This window comes from Equus asinus, chromosome 2 (assembly GCF_041296235.1).
Source record: "Equus asinus isolate D_3611 breed Donkey chromosome 2, EquAss-T2T_v2, whole genome shotgun sequence".
Taxonomy (NCBI): Eukaryota; Metazoa; Chordata; class Mammalia; order Perissodactyla; family Equidae; genus Equus; species Equus asinus.
The window spans coordinates 143,738,930-143,762,096 of NC_091791.1; the positions used below are offsets into that span (position 1 = coordinate 143,738,930).

Genomic DNA, 23,167 nt, shown 5'->3' on the forward strand with positions numbered 1-23,167 from the left:
GAACAGTAAATGTTCCAGAAGATCCAAGTGCTCTCATAGGAAAGTTTAAAAATGATTCAGACCCATTAAAGAAATAGAGGGAGAGTGTATTCATTTCCTACTGCTGCTATAACAAAATGTTGTGAATTTAGTGGCTTAAAATAACACAAATTTCTTACTTACAGTTCTGGTGAGAAGTGCTAAAATCAAGGTCTCAGCAGAACTGTGTTCCTTCTGGTGGCTTTAGGGGAGAATTCATTTCCTTGCATTTTCCAGCTTCTAGAGACTGAAGCTGCCTGTCTTCCTTGGCTTGTGGTCCCTTCCTTGCATCATGAACAATGACCTTGAATTCCTTTCCATCATCACATCTCCTTCTCTGAATCTAACCCTTCTGCTTCTTTCATAAGGGCCCTTATAATTGCATTGGGCCCACCCAGATAATCCAGGATAATTTCCTCATTTCAAGATCCTGAATTACTACATCTGCCAAGTTCTTTGCCATGTAAGATAACACATTCACAGGTGTCAAGGATTGGGAGGTGGACATCTTTGCAGGGCCTTTATTCTGTCTACTACAGAGAAAGAGAAGAAAATCCTAAAATATGGTGTAACTTTACTTTATCTAGAGGTCTCCTCTCATCTATTCAGGGAACATAAGGTGAAAAGTCATAATCAAACTCAGTGACCTTGGATTATTCAACTTCTGCGTTGTCTAGATTTTTCCCTCATGCTTAATCTAGTTGAGTTTGAATGGGGATTATTTAGGGAACTATTTTAAACACAGAGTAGAAGTTTTAAAGATAGAGCTCTGTTAAGAGATTAGAGAGCTAATGAATTAACTGGAAACTAAAAATTATGTTAACCAGAATGTAAACTAGTTTATATTGGATGAAACAGAGGGAGGTGGGGGAAGATTCTTAGGTCCAAAGACCCCTGGAGACCCTTCTCACTAACAGCCAGGGAACTGTCTGTTTCTTGGAACTGGTCTAAAAGAACAAAAGACACAATAAGAGAAATTGATTTAAAAGTAAGACTGATTTTGACAAAAAAGAACCTTCATTAGACAGTGAAGGTGATAAAATATCAGAATGCATTTTAAAGGGAAAGAGGCTTTGAAATCTCCTTGCCAGGAGATCTTCCAGTATAAGGCCACCATAGTTAAAATGTTCTTTTGGATTGCAAAGCCTGGCCCACCAGGGTGATCTCTCTGAGTGCCTTTTGGTTTGTCCATCCATGATTTCATAATGGCACAAGCCAAGGGATTTGGGTCTCTAGATTCTGCAATCACAAAGGATGAGCCCTAGAGTGAACCAAACAGGGAAATGGACAAGTCTCTGCTTTTCTAATGAAATTACCAAAGATTATATTCTAGTCACTTGCCTGGGCTCACATTAGCCCTTTTGAAGTTACAGGTTGTTATTTGACATAAGAAAAAAAAAATCTTTAACAGTAGACACTTGTCATACCCACACACATGCACACACACACAGACTTACAAACAACAACAATATGACACTATCATTTGTAATTTCCTAATTACTAGAGAGCGAGGCAGCGTGAAAATGAGAATTCTGAATCCCCAACATAAGATTTGCACTTCAGCAAAATCACAAATCCCTCTATGACACAGACATAGAATTGCTTGGAAAAAGTCAATCTTCCAACTGACCAGAGGCCTACTGTATCCAATATAAAACAAAACACAAAAAGACCAGAACAAAAGGAAAACAACTCTGAACTTAGAAAAATAAATATTGAGATCTTTATTCCCATTAAAGAGACATTGTGGCAGTGTTATTCTTAATTCTCCCAATTAATTGAAACATTATTAAATTAATAAGTATTTAATTCGGCCATCTCCCTGGACAAAGCCATTGGCTGCAGGAAGTCTTATATCACTGTCATACTAAGCACACGTGCCTGGCAGCAAGTCATGGCTTTATAACTAATGTAGCCTGAGACCGCCATTCTCTGTGCCCAACTTGGCCAGCTTGTTTCTTTTTATTACTGAATTTATAGAATGATCTTAAGATTAAATGTAGATCAAAGAGTGACTTATGATAGTCCATTGAGTGTGGATAAGCTGAGCTCTTTTGTTTAAGGGTGGAGCTGTCCTGTTACTCACATTGGCTTTTCCTAGCTCATCTTAGATGATGTATCATAGTCCAATCTGAATGTACAGATACAGGGATTTTTCACATTACAAAGCATATTCAATGATTTGATTACTTAGGTTCTCATTAAAATATAGTTTGATCTTTAAAATCTAAACTCACTATCAGAAAGCTATCAGAGATATACATATTGAAGCATATTTGAAAACATGAAGGAATCGTTAATAACCAGCTTGTAATGAACGTTTGCTTTCCATACGCTGTATGTACATTGTGCAAAATGCTTACATATGGTGGTTCATTTAATACTCATAGCAACGGAATGAGGTGGAAATTGTAATCATTGCCTTATACAGGTGAAAGAAATAATTTTAGAGAAATTAGGTGACTTGTCCATGGTTATACTTCTGAATATCTGTTTAGCTAGAATTTAATTCCAGATGTCAGAATCTCACACCAATTTTAAAGTTAGTGAATTCCATTTCTAAATCAAAAAAGAGGATGAATGACTATAGATTTTCATAAGTTAGTCTTGGAACACAAGTAATTCAAGTATGTCCTGGAGTGATTGACAACTTATTACAGTTCCTATGACACAGCACGTGTCATAACTTTGTTACTTGGTATAGGGAAGAAAGAATTAGTATGCATTGTTATGAGGGTTTAGCAACATCCTTCTTAATCATTCAGCCTATGTTTTTATACTTGATCTGTGCCATTTTCATCTAGCTTGTGGAGTTGAATCTCAAATTTCTATAATAGTCCTCAACTTTCACCCACGATCCAGCCCTCACTCTTACTGGTCTACCCAACATTTCTGTTGGTTGTCCATTTCATAGTTTTCCCAAGGTAAAGACGTTTAAAGCTGAAGTTATCATTTATTCTGATAAAGTAGTCCCTATGCTCTCTTTTTGTCAATAATATTCCAAGTCTTCCAATTGTCTCGTCTCTAGTATATATTATATACAACTTCCACTTCAATCTTTATACAACAAAGACTTAATTTTTTTTAGCTCACTGTTCAAATTCCTTCCCTGCCTCCTGATTGCCTAAAACTGGTGTTTTAGTCAAGGAAGGACAGGATACACAGGTGACATAATACTATCTAAAAGAAAAGGAAGTTATACATAGCTCTCCCCCTGCCTTCACAAGATTCTGGTACTTTCTCTAGTGCACTACTGCCATAATAGTGAGCCAACACATCCTTTGAATATTTAGAGTTAGAAAAGTAGGTTAGAAAACAAACAAAAATTTCATGCTTCTTAGCTGATGATCAAGGCCCTTCCCAAGCTGACACTGGCCTATCTTCAAAATCCTCCTGTCCCAGGGGCTGGCCCCGTGGCCGAGTGGTTAAGTTCGCGCGCTCCGCTGCAGGTGGCCCAGTGTTTCGTTAGTTCGAATCCTGGGCGCGGACATGGCACTGCTCATCAGACCACGCTGAGGCAGCGTCCCACATGCCACAACTAGAAGAACCCACAACGAAGAATACACAACTATGTACCGGGGGGCTTTGGGGAGAAAAAGGAAAAAATAAAATCTTCAAAATCCTCCTGTCCCAGTAATACCCCTGTGAACCTTAATCATTTACCAAAAGGAATCGCTAATTCCCACGTGTAAGTCATTGTTCATGCCAGAAGTATGGCCTTAAATATCAGGAGATCATTAATGCACATTTCAGCCATGAGGCAACCTGGTTTTTCTTGCTTGTTTTGTATTGTCCCTTAAAATTCCTATGCCTGTCTTATCCCCTCAACTATCTTTTCAGCTAAATGCAATATGCACAAGGAGAGAGATGGCCTCAGACTTCTGCATTTTCTAATCAAAAAAGACCCTAGAAGTAACAGTGATTTTGCACTTGGTGTACAGTCAATAAATGTGTTGATTTGACTTTGACTGAAATTATACAGTCCTACTCCTAGGATTTTCCTCTCTACTCATATCCATTGATATTTATATTGTGTCAGATTTTTACTGTGTTCATTCTGCCTGGTCCAGTGGTCACAATAGAATTTGAATGCTAGAAAGACTTGGAAATTATTATATCAGCATGTTTACTAGACAGTTATATTGTAGCCTGCTCAATGGTGGGCATGAAATAGCTTAAGTGTAATAAGTAAGATGTAATGCCTTTAGGAAGATGTTTAATGGTGTGATGCAGGAAATGTCAAGTTTCTAAGCAGTGGTAAGATCTGTTTTCAGCTTTAACTCCGAGAACTTGGCCCCTCCTGTCAGTTAGTGAAATAAAACTCTGCTCATACCCCAGCTTGCAATAACAGGAAGGAAAAGGCTTATCTCAGTTGAGATGATAAAGGTAATATCTAGTTAATAAAAGCAGAAAACGACACTGTAATACACACGAAAGGGAAGAAGTTTGTCAGTATCTGCCATGTCTTCACTCAAACATCAATGTTTTTAGAAAAGGGAGGCAGCCCTACTGAGTTCTACTTACTGTAGCTTTCTCAACGAGGCAACAGAACAGATTTCTGTTCTACCCAAGTTTTCCTTCTATCAATTCAGTTCAGAAACGGGCTCTCCATTCTACCTCTTAAGGCCTTTCTCTTTCCTGTTCCTTTGTCTTTATTGAGATAAGATCCTTGTATTTTCAGGGGGCAAACAATACGAAATGTGCCACATAGGGGACTGAAGTAGGTAATTACTCTTCCAAACTTGAATCCATGCATTTTCTCAGGCAGAAGCACAGAGAAGTGGAGCTACATAGATAGAAGTATACTGCCTAATTTAATTCTCTAAATGAGAGCTTCTAGTGAGCTACACATGCGTTACAGGTATGTTGAACTTCTCAGAGAAACTCTCTCAGCATCCACTTGGGGAAGCCAGAGTCACTCAGACCCCCTAGGGTGGACAACTAATCCTGGTTTGCTCAGGACTTTCCTGGTTTTAGCACTGATAGTCCTGCATCCTTCAAAACCCCTCAGTCCCAAGAAACCCCGTCTCTGGGACTATAAGCAAAGCTTTTACTTTTCCAATAATGTATTATGAAACTATTATTTTTGAGTGCGCCAGCTGAAAAAGTTAAGATCCACTAAATTATCCTGTGATCTAATTGTTATGATTATAATCTCCATTTTTCAAATTTTTCAAATGAGGCATTATGACTCACTAGGTTAAATGACTTGCCTGAGCTCACCCAGCTAATAAATGGTGGAGTGAAGACTTATAACCAGGCCTTCTAAATCCCAATTCTGTGTATTTACCATTCTACCACATTATTCTCTGTCTTTTGCTCGGAGATGATGTAGCATTTTCCCCTCCTCAGATCCCACTGACTGAATGGAACAAGTGAAGATAGTATTTGCCCTCACTTAGTGTTTTATGTCTAATTGGTCCCCTTTGAGTTGTTTACCCACTTAGTGGGGTAGTGGGCAGGTGGGGGTGCTCAGCAGTTTTGCTTGGTTCTCAAAGTCACATACACTCTTTTTTCTCCTTAAAAGTTACTTATACAGCCAGGGTAGCTAGGTAAGGATGGCTTAACACACACACAGTAACCAGAATTCTTTCCCACGGATGTTCAGGTTTTCTTGATGAGTCTGAATTGCCATGTCAGGCTCTTTGTTTCCTTACTGTAAGACTTCTCACAGAAATCCTCCTGTCCTCCGAATTCTGCTGCCTATCATTTTGATTACTATTAATCCAATCTTCCAGCAAATGTCTAAATCTGAAACCCAGTTGCAAGTACTGTCCAAGTACTCTCTTCAGATTGTATAAATCAATGGGGGCAAATACATAATTTGAAAAGACTTTTCACAGATCTCATCACATTGTTCAAGTTAACTCTCAGCTCTGATCCAGATAGGATACTCTGTGGTTTGCAATCCATGGTTGTGTTTAGTCTTGCTCTATAGCTTTGGTGCTTCTTACACTTGATAAAAATAAATGCATCTTATCATTAAACTTGGAGAATCTTCTGAGATTCTGTAGTTGTCACTCTGTAACTCTGGAACAACTATTTCAAGTATTGTTTCCTGAAGGGATCTTTATAGGTAAAAACTGTGTGCCAGATGGTATCACCTTACATGAAAAGATTTATACTCAGATCATTTTGAGCAGCAATGGCTTCTACTGATCTCATGCTTTGGCCTTTCCTACCTGGGACCTTAGAGTCTAAATATCAAGATAATGAGCAGGAGTTACTGTGATGCTTATCATGGTAAAAGGACTCAAAGCAAAAGGGACATCTGCTATGCCTGAGTGCACTGGCTTCTAGAGACTAACGTCTTTCTAAAAATTAAGTTTGTTGTACTTTTGGCAGATGAATCTGCTCTGGTTAATGAAAACTATACAGTCATGTGAATATTAATGCATAGCTTCTTCTCTCTCATTATCATCATCATCCGATAGTTATTTTTCAACCACTATGTGCCCAGAACACCTGAGACATTTTCACAAGATGCAAGTATTAAAACTTATAGATATAATATTCAAAAGGTTAATATATTTAGTCAAGCATTTAAAGTTTTAACTTACCTGTCCAAGCACATCTTCCACTCCTTCATAGACTCTGACACATTATTGTACAGTACATTTTCTTGCCCGTGGTGCTATTCAAGGTTTTGTACTGCTTCCTGCTCTGCCTTTTCTTTTCCATATCTGTGTATCAAAGTTCTGCCCAAACTTCAAATCCCAATTCAATGCCATCTTCTCTATAGTCTTCCCTGTTAACTCCAAATTAGAAATATCTTCCTTTCTTAAGTTTTCAGAGCACTTTATCTATTGGAAAGTAAATCACTCTTTACCCTGTATTGTAGCTGAGGTAATTAGGTAAATACCAAAAATGAGATTCTGATATTTATATGGCAATTGCTACTTTTCATTATTCCAAGCATAGGGAATATAACATTATAAGTAAAGGTAAATATATGAAATAACATTCTGCTTTCTTCAATTTTGAGAAATATGCAATTTTGAAGAACATTTAATTGCAGGTACACATGATTATAGTAGATTATAAAAAATAGCTTCAGTTCACTCCTCCTGTAAAGAAACAGGGTCTATTTCCATGTTCTGTGAGTCCTAGCTGGATTTACAACTTGTTTGGGGCAATAAAATGCAGCAAAAGTATTGGTTGTCAGTTCTAGCCTTGGCTTCAAGTAGACTTGCAAGCTTCCACTTGTTTCATTAGAATCCTTCACTACCATATGAACAAGCTTGGTCTGGCCAGCTGGACGATGAGTGACACATAGCCCAATCCCCTTTCTTGCCCAGACAATAGCCAGACACCCATAGACAATAGAACTAGCCCATGTCCGGCTGACCATACATGCATAAGTGAACGCAGACAAGATCAGTGGATTCATTATTCCAAACCACGTGAGTTTTAGGGTGATTTGTTACACAGCACCATCTACCTGATACAGTGACTATATTAGGATAGAAGGTAATAAAATCTACAGATTGGAAGAGCTTTCAAGAATTAAGCATCTGATATTTAAATTTCCTTTGCAACATTTCTAACAAGTGATCACACTAGTTATTTAAATCTCTCTAGAAATGGGAAACTTAGTTTTTGCAAAGGCAGCTCTTGTTGGAAATTTCTCCTTATATTGAGTAGAAGTCTGCTTATCCATAATTTCTCCAGTGATCCTTGTCCTGCCTTCTGGAAAGCTCATGGTAATTTAATCCCTTTTCCACATCTAATCTTTTTTAAGACCACAGACATATTCTCACTTTAACTTCTTTTTTCCAGATTTAGCATCCCTGGTTCTTTTGTGGGTTTTCATGTGTTATGATTTGAGATACCTTTTCAATCTGCTTGCTTGAGCTGCGAGCTTGCTCTTCTGCTGACACCCTGTCCAAGTGTCGTGCCCTGCACTGAGCACAACAGTCCTGAGAAGCAGTGGAGCTCTGTAAGGAGCAGAGCTATTCGTCCCTACTCCACATACTGCACTCCTCTCATTGAACTGGAAGGGTGCTTCTCCCACAGGTCCACTGCACTATCACTACAATCGTACTTTATTTGCCACTAGAGTCAATGAATACCTTAATTTTTTTCATGCATTGACATTAAACTGTATTCCCTCTCTTCTATGAAGTCTGAATTTAAGACCTTCCTTCAACCCTAATAGTGATAATTAGGACTGTTAGAAACATTCCAGTTCTTTTCTCCTTTGAGGCAGACGATAGGATTGCACTTCAACTCTCCCTTTAAACTTAGATATTGTCATGTGATTTGCTTTGTCCATTGTAACATAACAGAAGGGAGGTATGTCATGATGTCTATGTGCCACATCTTAATTTCCCTATAGTGAAATCATGAAAGCATATGTTGAGACAAACCTCTATCAGCCTGGTTCCCTGAGCAACTATGAAGAGTAAAGTGCATCCTTCTCGCCCATATCTATATGCATTGAAAATGCAGTATGAGCGAGAAATAAACCTTTATTTGATTAATAAACTGAGATTTGGTAGTACAGTGTGTTACTGTATTGTAATCTAGCTTATCCTGACTGATACCCTATTTATATTTCATCTAGCTAGATACAGCTCATTGCTGTAGTATAAGATCTTTTAGATATTAATTCCATTATCTAATACACTAGTTATTTTGTCTAGCATAAGGTGACCCTCAAATATTACAATCAGGTTTTTTTATAATTCCATCTAATTCAGTCAAAAATAACCTGTCTAAAGGCAATTCCTGAAACACTTAAGTAAGAGCCCTTAACTAAGATACAAAATCATTCGTGAATTATCACATTTTGGGTCCAGTTATTCAACCTCTTGTTAATCCATCTATGAGATCTTTTCCTAGGGCGTATTCTGAAAATCCTTAGCAAATGCCTTTCTGGAATCTAGATAGAAATATATCCACAACATGTATTTCATACACCTATTTAGAAACTTTGTCAGACCAATACACAATGAAACATTAAGTTCAAAATATAAAATTATAAAGAAATGACCCAGAAATAAGCATTGTTTATTTGCAAATTATATCAATTTGGTATAATAGTGAAGCAGGTAAGCCCTGGAGTTAGGTAAATCTCATTCAAATCTCAACTCTGATACTTAGTCACTGTTTGACCTTGACTATGTTTAATGTCTTCAAGCTTCAGTTACCTCATGTGAAATACTAAATAACTATTATAACATCTACCTCAAAAAGTTGTGATGAGAATTAAAGGAGGTAGTACATAAACAATGCTTAGACACAGGCAGCCTGTACTGTTACATTTCAAAAAGTATTAGTTATATGATAATTATTAAGAATTTGAGACGTTATCTCCATTTTTAAAATAACATCTAAAATGTTCCTTTATATTTACCCTATGACATTTCATGCTGTTTCTGAATACCACGGAAGACTAAAAACCACGAACTACTTAATTTTCTAGTCTTCAATTTAGAATTTGTCATATCTGAGAATTATGGTATGGTTCTGACAGCAAGATGTTTAATATTTAAGAAAGTATTGTATTAAGCAAACCTATTACTTTAAATAAAGAGTGAGTAATGACAAGCTTATAGAAGAATACTATTTTACTAGCAGTGATTATATTACTCTACTCTGTAGTCTACTATAAAAGGAAATCTATATGATCTACCTTCATGGAATATGGTATTCATTTATTAAAAGATACTTAAGAATACACTCAATATAAGCTTTATTGGGCAATACAATGATCAAGCTCAGTGCTCTTCTTTGTTTTTGTAAGGCATTTTTTTATATGGCAGATGTACTCAATAGCCATATCAATTCAATTTTTGAAGGAACCAGCAGGTTTAGGTGTCATGGTACTCATTATAATTGCAATCTTATTTAGTGGGGTTATTTTCAATGTTTTTTGACTAATAGCTAGTAATTTTCTAACACAAGTGATTATTCTGCTCAATGTAACAGATGATATTTTCCATAGTTACTGAACTGGTACCGTCTTAAGATTGACTACTTGAATACTGTCTTCATAATGGATGTATCAGTGATTTTAATTTGCTACTCCTCAAACACATAAAATATCTGGAAGGCATTAGAAGATTAAACTTGTTTCTGTGTGGTGTCTCCCTAAAGATTCATTGATTTTCTAATAAATTTAAGCCAAGCCAGAGACTTAGAGGTCATGATTAAAGATCTGTTTTAAAGAACTGAAAGGGTATAGTAATATGTAAATTCAGTAAGCAAATTAAATACAGAAAAGCCTTTAGAAAAATGTGCTTCTTCATAGTAATTTTTTTCTCCAACAAATATGCTTTTCTCAGGTTTCTTAACTAGGAATTTTATTTTCTGAGGCTGGATTGATCCTAGTAGCTGCTACATAATTAGGTTGGTCCTCCTGTGATGCTCAGAGTCAGAGAGAGAACAACAAGCACTAACTTGAAAGGCATTTTGTTTTTTTTGAGGTGGAGCCTGGAGCAAGGAAAGAAATCTTGAGTGGGAGTCACAAAGGTTAGGAGGTAGGATCAGCACCGCGCTTAAGCTTATGTTGGTGGCTTTACTTTCCTGAGAAAAGATTTGGCCTCAGGGTCTGGGCATATAATATAACTTCTATTACTAAAGTTTAGGTGGGCTTACCAAGTACTAGTTTTTAGAAAGTGAATGATTTGGGATTCCTAAAAGAGTGTCTCAAGTACTATGAGGTGAAGTTAACACTTTCAGAAACTAGGGAAAGGCAGACTTCTTGCTGGGCACATTTTTGATTGGCAGTCACCTGAAGATAAAAAGAAAAACAGGACCCTTCTAAGGAACCAACCAGTGTTGTGCACAACAATTATAAAAGGTCCTGGCGCCAGGAGCTCTCTAAAAGAAAGTTGTCAGAGTTGATCGTGGCTGTGGTTTCCTTCCCTGAAATGAAAACATTACCTGCATCCCAGGTTAATATGGATGAGGGCTTATATGAAGCCTCTGTATCTAAAATGTAAACCTATCTTCCTTAAGAATAAAAGAGTGGCCTTTATGCAATGAGTAAAATTTGGTGTTGCCCTTGCTTGCAACCCAGAATGATCCTGAAGTTTCATATTCTTACACACTATTAAGAAACAGAAATGTAAATATGATTTGGGAGAATTTTCTACGGTCTACATTCTAAGCACAGGATGGCCCGTACTAGAGTAGACAGCAGGTTTCTTGTGGATGTGTGAGGATGGAGAATCTGTACCGTAATATCACTACCAGAGGACGGGGCATCTTATACAGTATCCCTGGATTGACTGTGGGTGATACTCAAGTGTCCTTTCTGTGTTTATAGTCTGTTACTGAATAAAAAAGACTGTTAAGCTACACACTCAGGCCAGAATATGACACGATGCAAAAGGTGTCAATCTCTAACTTTGTGAACTATAAGCTATTACTAGCTTGAGGGTAACAGCTCCGTTTTCTTAATACTTTGAGTGAGTTCTACGAATTCTTTGCCACTATCTATGTAGGAAAAAATATGCCTAAAAGGAATTATTTATAATCCACTCCAGGAAAACTATGGAGTTTATAACACTGGTTTAGCTTGTAGTTAGTAACTTTGATCTTACTTCCACAGGTACTTTGTCAAAGTGTATTTCCCACTAAGGGAGTCCATGGTTGTGGTCCTGGTGTCTTGTAGGTCCACACACTGAGGGAATCAGCCTAGTGGTTGGTCTCTACGGTTAATATCAAAACACTCTTTAAGGTCCCCATGACTTCTAAATAGAGAAGATATCAAATTTTTCCTGTAATTTCCATGACAAGCTAGTGAAGCATTTCAACTGTCCGTGAACTGGAGAACTGATTGCTGGTGGTAGGCCAAAGTTAGAGAGGTAGGATTTTTCTGGCCATTGAAGCAAATGGCTTAGTAACGAGTTCTTGATAGATTGGTTTTAGAAAACTGGTGGCTTCATTGCTGGCAGCTTTCCTTAGTAAGAGGCTCTCTATCAAGGTAAAATCTAGGTATACAGGATATAATGTGTCTGCTTGCTCAGAGGACTGCAGGCAGTGTTGAGGACTACTGGGCCTGGTACAATCAAGAGTATACAATAGGATTGGGACTTCCCCTAGCCTCACGCGAGATCCTTTGCTAGCTGATATAACTACCCTGTGGCATGACTGTGTCCAACTCTAGCTAAAAGATGCCAGGTTTTTTTCATCTTGTAATGGACTAAGCAAGACAACTCCCTTTATTACATTTATAAAGAACAAGGTGAAAAGGGTCATTGAATATTAATCACAAAAAAACTCCTTCCTACAGAAGTAATATGGAGCTGATTAAAGGAAATCTTTAATACAGTGTGAATTTATATCTAGAGGGTTCTAAAGGGCTAAGGTTTTCAGATAGGAGAATGAAAAGATAAAATTTATATCTTAGCATTATGAGAGTAATATTTTTACCGATTTGCTCAATACAACCTTCAAAAGTTTCTCCAAAGTAGACAAAAGGGAATTCATGATCAAAAGCAAAGTGGGCTCCTGATCAAGCGGGGTTAGATATAATACAAGAAAAATCCCTTGGTGATTTTTTTCTTGTAAGGGCTTAGTAACAGTGAGTTTGGGGGGTGGGTTAAGCGGCTTTTAAACCTCAGAGTATTTATGTGTGTCTCATCCTGAAGTCATGATTGTTTCAGGAATAATTTTTTTCTTATAATGTGATAGACCTGAATCTCCTAAGAAGTAGTAATTCTAACCAATTGATCTAAGAGATTGCCTTTCTAAAACAAAATTTATCAGCAAGGCACTATCACAAGCTTTATGGAAGGAGACCTAAGTGAAAAAGTCAAACTCTGGGCCTTTAAAGAGCTTAAAATCAAGTTGGAGGATAGGAATCTTGTTAAATTTATGCAACTTTAGAAATTAACGTGTACAATAGGAATGACACAAATAAGTAGGAACACAGAAAAGGGAGATAATACTTCTCCATTGTAAAAAGAAAGAGAGAAATAGAAATCAAGAAGGATATTTAAAGCCACGTAGAAAGAGCTATACTTTACATTGCAGAAGTGAGGAACCATTAGACACATTTAAGTAGAAAAGGACTGTGCTTTTCACAGTGTATAGATTGAACTTAATGTGGAAGAAGGAACTGATGAAGGAAGTTTGGTTAGATCACTTTGCAATTTCCTAGGTAAAAGGTATTGACGACTAAAACTAGATTGATGGCACTATGAATAAAAATAAGTTGAAAAAATTATGGCCATGGTGACTGAATTGCTACGCAATAATGAATTGTGAAAGTAGACCCTGTTTGAATTCTGATAAATCTTCATAATAATTAATAATCTCTAATCCTAATTCATTTCTACCTATATCTATAGTGAACTCCTTCTGTACCAAATCCCCTGGGTGGGGGTTGGGGGGGGTGGAGCAGGGAGGAACTCTTCCATAAAATCAACTAACTGGAAAGTCAAAGAAAGACAAAGCTTCCATTTTTTCTCCAAAGAGTGCCCTGCTATTGCGACTGAAGTAAAGTATTATGTCAGTGCTGTCATTTTCTTAATATTTGGCAAATTTAGTTCAGAGCATGAAAGGATGTTTGTGTAGGATGAACCATTGACCCAGGGAAGGGATTACAGCAGTGGACACAGCCATTGACTAGTCTTAGGGGAATTTCTGGCCCTCTCCTTGAGAAGTAAGGAAGTTACCCAAAAGGGTAGGGAAGAATCTGATTTATGGGCTAAATAGGAAAAAATAAAACAACAAGTTCTCGCTACCATGCTTCAATGAGAAAAGATGGGTTAAGAGCCCCTGGAGAGTAAGAACAAACTGAGTTTCATCGTTAAATGACTGACTTTATGCCCTGGCTAAACATGGAGATCAAGACTAGGAGTGGAGAAAAGGGCATGGCAACAGTATGTAACCTCCTAAACTTTATAGAAAAATATAAAAGCAATATCAGAACTACAACAGCAATATTAAGAGTATATTAAACAAACTATGTCCATATATTGTGCAATCTAACTCTTGTCAGTTTTCATAACAGTAACAAAACTCACTATTTTAATCCAAGTAAATTTAAAAGCAAAAGAATTTCTCAGAACTTTGGTTAATAATTGTTCACACTCACGAAGTTAGTTGTTTACTGCAATAATTGAACAACATTGGAAATTTCAGCACTTATTTCATTTTTTTTTGACAATTGTTTTTATTTGAAAATGAGGTCAAAACAGAAGCTTCACTTTTTTTATTTGGCAATCTTTAAGCATCCTGCCCTTCAATGATATCTCTATTTTTTTCTCACCTCTCTCAATGTCACCTCTTTCCTGACAAAGTTCAGTAATCCTGGTAGTGGCTGTAAAGCAATCACAGATTCCTGGGGTTAAAGAAAGCAGCTACAGCCTAGTTCAGAATCATGGACAGGGGATAAATCATCCTTCACATAGGCTCTAGGAGCTTAGTTCTGTGAGAATTTGAAGCAATGACTAGAGAAGAAAAGGAACAAAAAAGATAAATATTTCCTCTCCAAAACTATCTGTCTTTCCCCTGTCCCCACCACCGTCTTATCTATTTTCCTGAATTGTGGTACAGACAAGGCTGGTACCTTAAGACTAGAAACAAAAAAAAAAAGAAAGAGAGAGAAAGAAGACTTGAAATGCTTATCTTGCAACCAATGAAACTCTAACTACAAATGTCCAGGGAAGGATAAATTTAAAGTAATATGCAATCAAAGCACCAAAGGAGTGTCATTCTAATTTAAAAAAGTGATTCATATTTTGAGAAGGTATTCATTGACTTCATTCACTATCATTTATTAAAGTAGTGTCACCAAATTGACTTATAAGATGCTGGGTAACCAAGGCCATGTATCACTCAGATATCCCTCAGAGAAAATATTCTCAAATAAGTGTAGTTAGAAGGCAGCCTTCAGCTACCACACTTCCAGAATTTGCTGAAATATTCATCCAAGTCCACACTCTCCCCAAGCTGCTCCCAACCAATGACTGAACACAGTGGAGGCAACAGAGCTGACCACTTATGCCCAAGGTGGGACTCCTCTAACAGGAAAACTTTTCTCTAGGACTCTTCATTGGTCTGACACTTTCTCGTAGTCTCACTGCAGTCAATTTAAGGCTTTTCATACCCAGGCTTCCTTCCTTCCTCCTCTCCTTTCACAGATGTCAGATCTATATCAAGCTCCAAAGGCTTTTCTTGCCTACATCTGCTGTTTCTTCACATTATCTCTGAAATGTTTCCACCAAAAAAGCTATTCTAATTCTCTCATGTTGGTGTGTGCTTCTGGTATTACACTTTGCTTACATATATGACAAAAGTTACCAAACACTTACAAAACCATTAAGAGATGTGAAATATTAAATTTAATGATTTCACTAAAACATCCATCCTTCCAGCCTTATCTCTTTCTTCTTCTGTTCATTTTTTTTCTCTCTCTCTCAATTCCTTTTCTAGAGCCTGTCTGAATTTACTGTGACAAATTGGAAAAACAGAATGAAGTTTGCCACGTCTTTTTCAGCAACACTTTTAGGAAATGTACCCACACAGATGAGCAGAAATTAGACAACAGTACTGCTAACTCCATTATCTGGTTTCAGTGTGTATAGACTGTTCTTTTGTGGGGGTTTTTTTGTTTGTTTTTTTGAGGAAGATTAGCCCTGAGCTAACATTCGCCCCCAATCCTCCTTTTTTTGCTGTGGAAGAGTGGCCCAGAGCTAACATCTGTGCCCATCTTCCTCTATTTTATATATGGGATGCCTGCCACATCATGGCTTGACAAGTGGTGTGTAGGTCTGGGCCGGGCAGTGAACCCCAGGCTGCCGAAGAGGAGCATGTGAATTTAACTGCTACACCACCCGGCCAGCCCCTAGACTGTTCTTTTATTGACGCTTAAGAAGGGGGAGGGAAAGATGAATGTGTGGTTTAGCTCTGAGCTGATTAGGGATGCTGAAGGTAGAGGAGTGAATGATGTAGCAGCATTGTCATGAAGAAGCAGTGACTGCTTATCTTGAAAGTCTGCTCCAGTTTCAGTTTCCCAGAACAATGGAAGTTCTAATATTTAGAAGAATTATAGTAGTATTTCATTTTATTAAAAATATTTATAGGGGCCGGCCTGGTGGCACAGTGGTTAAGTTTGCACATTCCGCTTCGGCAGCCAGGGGTTCGCCGGTTCGGATCCTGGGTGCAGACATGGAACCGCTTGACAAGCCATGCTGTGGTAGGCATCCCACATATAAAGTAGAGGAAGATGGGCACAGATGTTAGCTCAGGGCCAGTCTTCCTCAGCAAAAAAAGGGAGATTGGCAGCAGATGTTAGCTCATGGATAATCTTCCTCAAAAAAACCCCACAAAAACAAGAAACAACAACAACAACAAATATTTATAGAAAAAGTAAAATAAGAAGCAAATCTTTCTGAAAGAGGCTATGATTGAAGGCTTATATTTAAATGTACCTTTCAGGTTCTTCAAGAGGAAATAAGCATTCAGATAATAGCAAATTCTCTTGATGACTGCAAATTATTACCCCTTTTCTATATCATCATAGCTCCAAAATCCCTAGGAAAGTCCTCATAATAGGCAGTTTCTGGAAAAATGATGTGGAAGGGATCTATTCAAAATGCAAAGATGACCTATTTTAGCTAGACATTTACACACCATGCACTTAACAAAAACCTGGATGTAGATTAACTCCATTGCTTTGACACTGATAAAGGTCCATATTCAGACATGAGTTACGGAAGCAAGTTGCTATGAAGTAATGGATGCTGTAGGCAAGGAGGAGTGGTGCGGGAACTATAAAATCATAAACTCAGATATGCCTCCAAGATCATGACATACAACATTGTTCATAATTAAATTGGAATTCACCTTAAGTATTTTCTAAGGCAACCATTTTATTCATTTTTGTCAAGTTATTTTTTAGAGAGCTTAAAGAAAAACAGTACAGTTGTCCCCCTATATCCATGGATTCTGCATTGTGGTTTCAACCAACCGCAGACCACAAGGCTTGTGATAGTTGCATCTGTACTGAACATGTACAAACATTTTTTCTTATCATTATTCCCTAAACAATATAACAGCTATTTACATAGCATTTACATTGTTTTAGGTATTATTCTTAATCTAGAGATGATTTAAAGTATACAGGAGGATGTGCATAGGTTAAATGCAAATACTATGCCATTTTATATAAGGCACTTGAGCATCCATGGATTTTGGTATTTGGACCGGTCCTAAAACCAATCCCCCAAGGATCCAAGGGACGTCTATATTTGTGGCATCAGGGAGAGAATATAATCCACTTATTACTGGAATTTTCTATGGATAATCCATAGTGATCTTTTGCCACAGCTGGTTTTCATAACATACTTAAATCATTGTGACATTACAATAGGAATGTAAGTAGTTCTTCACATGTTTATTTTAAGGACATTGAAGAGTTTATAGACCTAAAAAATAACATCTTAATTACTTTTATTTAGGAAAATCAAAATAAAAATGGTCTATGTTATTATTCAGGAGCTTTAAGTTTGAAACAAAATTTCACGTTTTATTTGAAGTAACGTGAATGTATTTAACAAAATATTCATTTTAAAAGAATGAAATTCTTATAAAAGATAACTGTGAAACCATTTATTTGCCTAAAATAAATCTAAAAGATGTATCCAAATTTTGCTTCTACTTATATTGTACACAAATGTATTCAAATTTCAACACTTATAAAACAACTTATCTATCTATCCATCTTGTGCATAAGCTTTGGTCCACATATTACACTTTAAAAATCTATTATATGTTTGCTTCAGTATTGTTTACAATGACACCTAGAAATATTCTTGAAAATCCATTAATAGAAGGAACAAATAAATATTACGTAAGTGTCTTGAAATATTTGCATCACTTAGAAATAATGAAGTGGAAAGTTTTCAAGGCATGTTGTTAAATGGAAAAAAGAAAAGGAAAGGAAAAAGAAACCTCAAGTTGCAGATGCAATATAGCACAGTGATTAAGACCATAGACTCTGGAACTAGACTAAGTTTGAATACTGATTTTGTCACTTACTTGCTGTATGAAGGGAAAGTTTAACTGCTTTATACATTGGTTTCCTCATTTGTAAAAAGGAGGTCAAAACAGTACTTACCTCATATGGCCATTGTAAGGATCAAATGAGTCATTAATATGAAACAATTGTAACAATACCTACTACAAAGTCAGTGCTACATTAGTGCTCATTTATTTACATACATAATGGTCTAATTTATGTTAAAAGCACAGAGATATACAATATAAAACTACTTATTCTATATGAACATAGATATGTATGCAAGCACACAAAAAAAGGTGTATGAACATACATTCCAAACTGATACCAATGTGTAATTATGAGCATTAAAGGAGATCCTTTGCTTTTTGGTTATTTTACATGGAGAATATAATTCGTACATTATTTTTGTGATTAAATTCTAAACATATTTTTACACCCATTAAATGTAACTTTAAAAAATGGTGAAGATTACATTCATTGACAAATTGACATAGAAGAGTGTTCATGCACATATCAAGTGCAAACAAGCAGATCAAAAGACAGTATTAATTGTATTAATATGAAGTCATTAATGTAAAATTATGTGGTTGTATTTGTGTATGGAATGATAATATTAACAACTAATCTGGTTAGGTGGTTTTGACTTTCTTCTTTATATACAGAGAGATACATGAATACATAATTATACATGCATACATATCTATACAGTATTTTTTAAACTCTATGAAAACTACTTTATTGTGAAAAAATAGCAATAGTGAGGCTAGCTAATTATACCATCATGCAACATCCTGCATTCAAAATACATATGTTGAGAGCACAACCAAGTACAATTGGTGAAAGGAATGAATTAGAAAGGTTATGAGTATACTTACCCACCAAATGCCTGAAGTGTAGAGAATTTGGAAGCATCCAAATCATTGCCACCTACTATTCGAGCCTTAAATGAAAAACAAGAAAACAAAAACAAGAAAAAACAGGCTTTTAGCATACTACAGCTGTGTATACGTGAATTTGGGACACGGGTCAACTGCACTAGACACGTAACACCTAGTATGACAGATGCTAAGCAGGGTCAGCTCCAAGTCAAAGCTACTGTGTTTTTGTGAGTGGAGGTTTTGAAATTAGCCATCAGCATTTAAACAAAAACACTGGCAGAGTCCGGGAAAATATTATATTTCAAATACTATTTGCCCTTAAAACTTGGTATGTGCAGTGAAGTCATGAATCAGTCAGAGAGATCATAATTAGCCAGACTTAAGAACAGATGCTGAGTTTGACCGTAGCAGACCCCCAGGTTGGCAAGTGTAAGCTAAAGTAAGCGCAGCTGGCAAGGTGTAACCTCTTCATAAATGCAACATATCAGGGCACACTTAAAGGACAACCAAAGAATGGAAAGCTGGGATAACATGCACATTTCACAACTAAAACAGAAGAACCAAAACAGGTCTAAGATGTCACAAACAAACATGTACAAAAGACAAGATCCCTCAGGAGGGAAGAAAAAGTATGATTTAAAACCTTTTCATCCACAGAACTGCTATCTGAAAGAGAATCAGGAAAAGAGGGATAAATGTTAGATGGAGTACTTGTCAAGAAATCATATAAACATATACATGAGCAAAGTGTTATTGTGTTACATTGTTTAAAATCATGAACGAACAGAATTTCAAGGCTGAACATCAAGAGAAGAGGGATAGTTGGTCCTCACCATTTAAAGAGCTGGAAAATGAGCCAGAATGCTTGAAAAGTATAAAAGTGTGATTATGGAACTTAATGAAAGACAATGCATCATATAAAGAAAAGAACACAGTTGAAGAATCAGAAGTCCTAGGCTCCAGCTGTTCTGTCACTTACTAAGCACATTGAGCAAACTACCAAATTCTCTGGAGTCTAGAGTCTAGACCTAGCTCTGAAATAAAGTCACTAATACTTTGCCTATTTGCTTCCAAACATTGTTGAGAGGATCAACTGAGATCAATATGTGAAAATAAACCTCAGATGACTATATAAATTAAATATGTTTTGATAAGGGACTGTTTATTCATGGCTTCTCATATCATGGAACTTGAGCTAAAGATTAAATATATTTCACCTCTCAAATAAGGAAACTGATGCCTGAAGGGGTTAAGTGAGTTGATTAAGATCACAAAACTAGTAAATGGCAGAAGTGGGATACAAATCCAGGGTCCTGATCCCCCCTTTACTGCTCTTTAGATCCAATGTTCAGTGAGTTGAACAAAACAGTGAGGGATAGTTGGTTTACAGTTCTCCAATGTAATTTAAGATAAATCACAAAGTCAACATTCCTTAGTTCCAACTGCTCATGGGCCCAAGTAGATGAACAATGGACTACTAAGTTTTTTTTTTTTTTTTTTTAGACTCAAGTCTAAATCTGCCAGGGTCATCGTGGTATGGTTAATTTCTACCTGACATAGTACATTGCTCTTAAACTTATTAATCAGTTTTGCTTATTAGCACAAAGCTGGAGGAGCTTCTTCATGAATACAAGCTGGCAGAAAGCTAGAACTGGAGTGACCTTGGGGTTCATGTCGTCCAAACCTCTCATTTTTATAGATGAGCCCCAGAGAGGTAAAGATTTACGCAATGTCATCTAGCTCGGTGATGACCTTTATTGATGAAAATCTGAAACATATTTGTTTTATTGACTCGTTAAGTATAAACTAATTACCATACCTAAATATTTTTATGCAATATTTTACAGATTTACAACATCTCAGGGTAATATCTTTGAATATAAAACAGGGTAAGGCAAAATGTAAAGTAATAAAAGACCAATCTTATTTATAGCCATAAATGTCTTAAAATACTACATAAATATATAAAATAAAATTCAGCATTATATCAGAAGAATAATATATCACATACTTGAAGATTTTATCACAAGCATAATTTAAAATCATGGAATAAACTATATGTCATATTAACTGGTCAGAAAATATGTATCTGCATTTGAACAGGCACCAAAAAGTCATTTGTTAAAATTTCAAAACCATCTAAATATCTTTTTAAAACCTATTTAACATGGGATGGAATGAGTCTTCCTTAAGTTTAATATGTTAAAAAAAAATCTTTCAGAGTCATCAACTTAAATGTAAAATATTAGCGCATTCCTGGTATCATTAAAAGTAAACAAAAATATCCACTACCATCATTTTAACTTATTTCTAGAAATTCTGACCAATATATTAAAACGCAAAGCAGAAATAAACAATATACATGTTAGAAGGTAGGATACAAACTTATCATTTTCAGGAATTACAATATTATACCCAGAAAATAAACAAAAAAATCACCTGGAAAGATTAGAGTTAATAAAATAGGTAGAAAAGTAAATATATAACCAACATGTAAACACAATAATAACAACAGTAAGCTATTTCCTATTTACTAGCAATAAGTGGTTTGGAAAACAATGACATTAGATTTGATTTCAAATATCCTATACTTTGACATTGATATAGCTGGCGTCTATGTCAACCATCCCACTGAATAAAGGTAATCTTACCAAAGTCACTAATTATTTTTCAGCTGCGGAATCCGGTAGTACATTTCAACTTTTTCATTGATTGATTCATTCATTTGTTGAATACATATTTTTACAAATTATCAATGATCTCTTTTGTTTACTCTGACTCCTTTCTTGTCCTCATGCTATATTCTCCCCCTTGAAACCTTTCTACAATACCGATATGATCATGTCACTTCCCTTTTAAAGCCCACCAATGTTACCTACTGCCCACATGAGAGAAAATCAGATTCTTGTCTACTGCAGCTTCATGGCTCATTAGTTCTCATTCACATCCTACACTTTGGCCACGACTAAATTCTTGCCTTTCATTTCCATGCCATGCTCTCTGAAATGTGTGCCTTTGCACTTTCAGTTTCCTTTCCCTAGAACAGGTGCTCCGCTTCTTCACCCAGCTAACTGCCTGTCAGCCTCCAGTACTCAGGTGAAGCATAACCCCCTCTCCTGGAAATTTGTCACTTCTCAGGGATTCATGGTACCTGTACATGAGCACTGTACTGGGTATTCCTCTTGGCTAATCCTCATCCTTTGCTGCTTTCCTTATCTGCAATCCTCCTAGATACAAGTTCCTCGATGATAATCTATTCTTTAACTTCTTTTTCTTAACTTCTACTACATTCCTGATATATAGTAGATGATCAATAAGTGTTTGCTGAACATTGAGTGAACAACTTTACATAAGCTACACCACTTTACAGAAGCATCTAAAAATCTTAATAAAGGAAACTATTATTTCACCTTCCTGTATAGGTAGGGTGAATTATTTTCAACAGATTTATAGATCTAACAGTTAAAATCCTAATGGCAAGTTGTTGAAACTTGAAATAATCCAAATTTCAAGTGTAACTGGATTAATGAACAAGTGAAAATATCTAAGACTTCTTTAATGGAGATTTATGAGGAGAGTCTATACAAATATAGAAAATCTATAATAACTAAAACATTAAAGTCCCAGTAAAATAATAGATTAAAAGATCAGTGAGACATAAAATATAGCTAAGTAATCTACCTTTATACTTAAGAATTCAGTGAATCAGAAAGGACATATTATTATCAAAGACAAAGAGAAATACCAGTTAATAAATGATGCTTAGACCGCAGCTTAAGTATCTGTAATATTCATTTGTATCCTCATTTCACGTATATCCCAACGAGTTACACATGTATTAAATAATTAAATATAAAATAAAGTAAGTAAAAGCAAGTAAAAATAGCAAAATATTTATTAACCCTGTGGAATGAGAAGATATGCTGAAACTTAGAGGTAAAAGAATATACTACAAAGAAAAGTTTAATAAATTTATGCTCATTTAGTACCTGTGTATATAAAAATAATTAAAAAGAAAACAAAAATATATTTGCTGAAAACATGTATATTAATTAATGTTCAGTCTATAAAGAACTCTTACATGTCTATAAAAATGACCCTGATAATCCAATAAATAAATGGTCAAGAACATGACTAGATAATTCACAAATTAGAATGTAACAATGGTAAATGAGGGTAAAAAATGATCCAATTTATTAAAGCTTTGCCTAATCATGATTATAAAATTAGCAAACATTAGAATAATGATATTAATGCTATTAAAATTAATTCCCAAGGCTTTTGAGAG

General features: G+C 36.0%; 1 protein-coding gene across 1 annotated transcript in view; it reads right to left on the reverse strand.

Moving 5' to 3' along the window:
- Positions 1 to 23,167, reverse strand: part of UNC13C (unc-13 homolog C) — a 565,722-nt gene that overhangs the window by 409,096 nt on the left and 133,459 nt on the right. Inside the window, 2 exon segments of the mRNA XM_070501335.1 lie at positions 18,877 to 18,941; positions 19,523 to 19,545. Of these exon segments, the coding sequence (XP_070357436.1) occupies positions 18,877 to 18,941; positions 19,523 to 19,545 (88 nt within the window).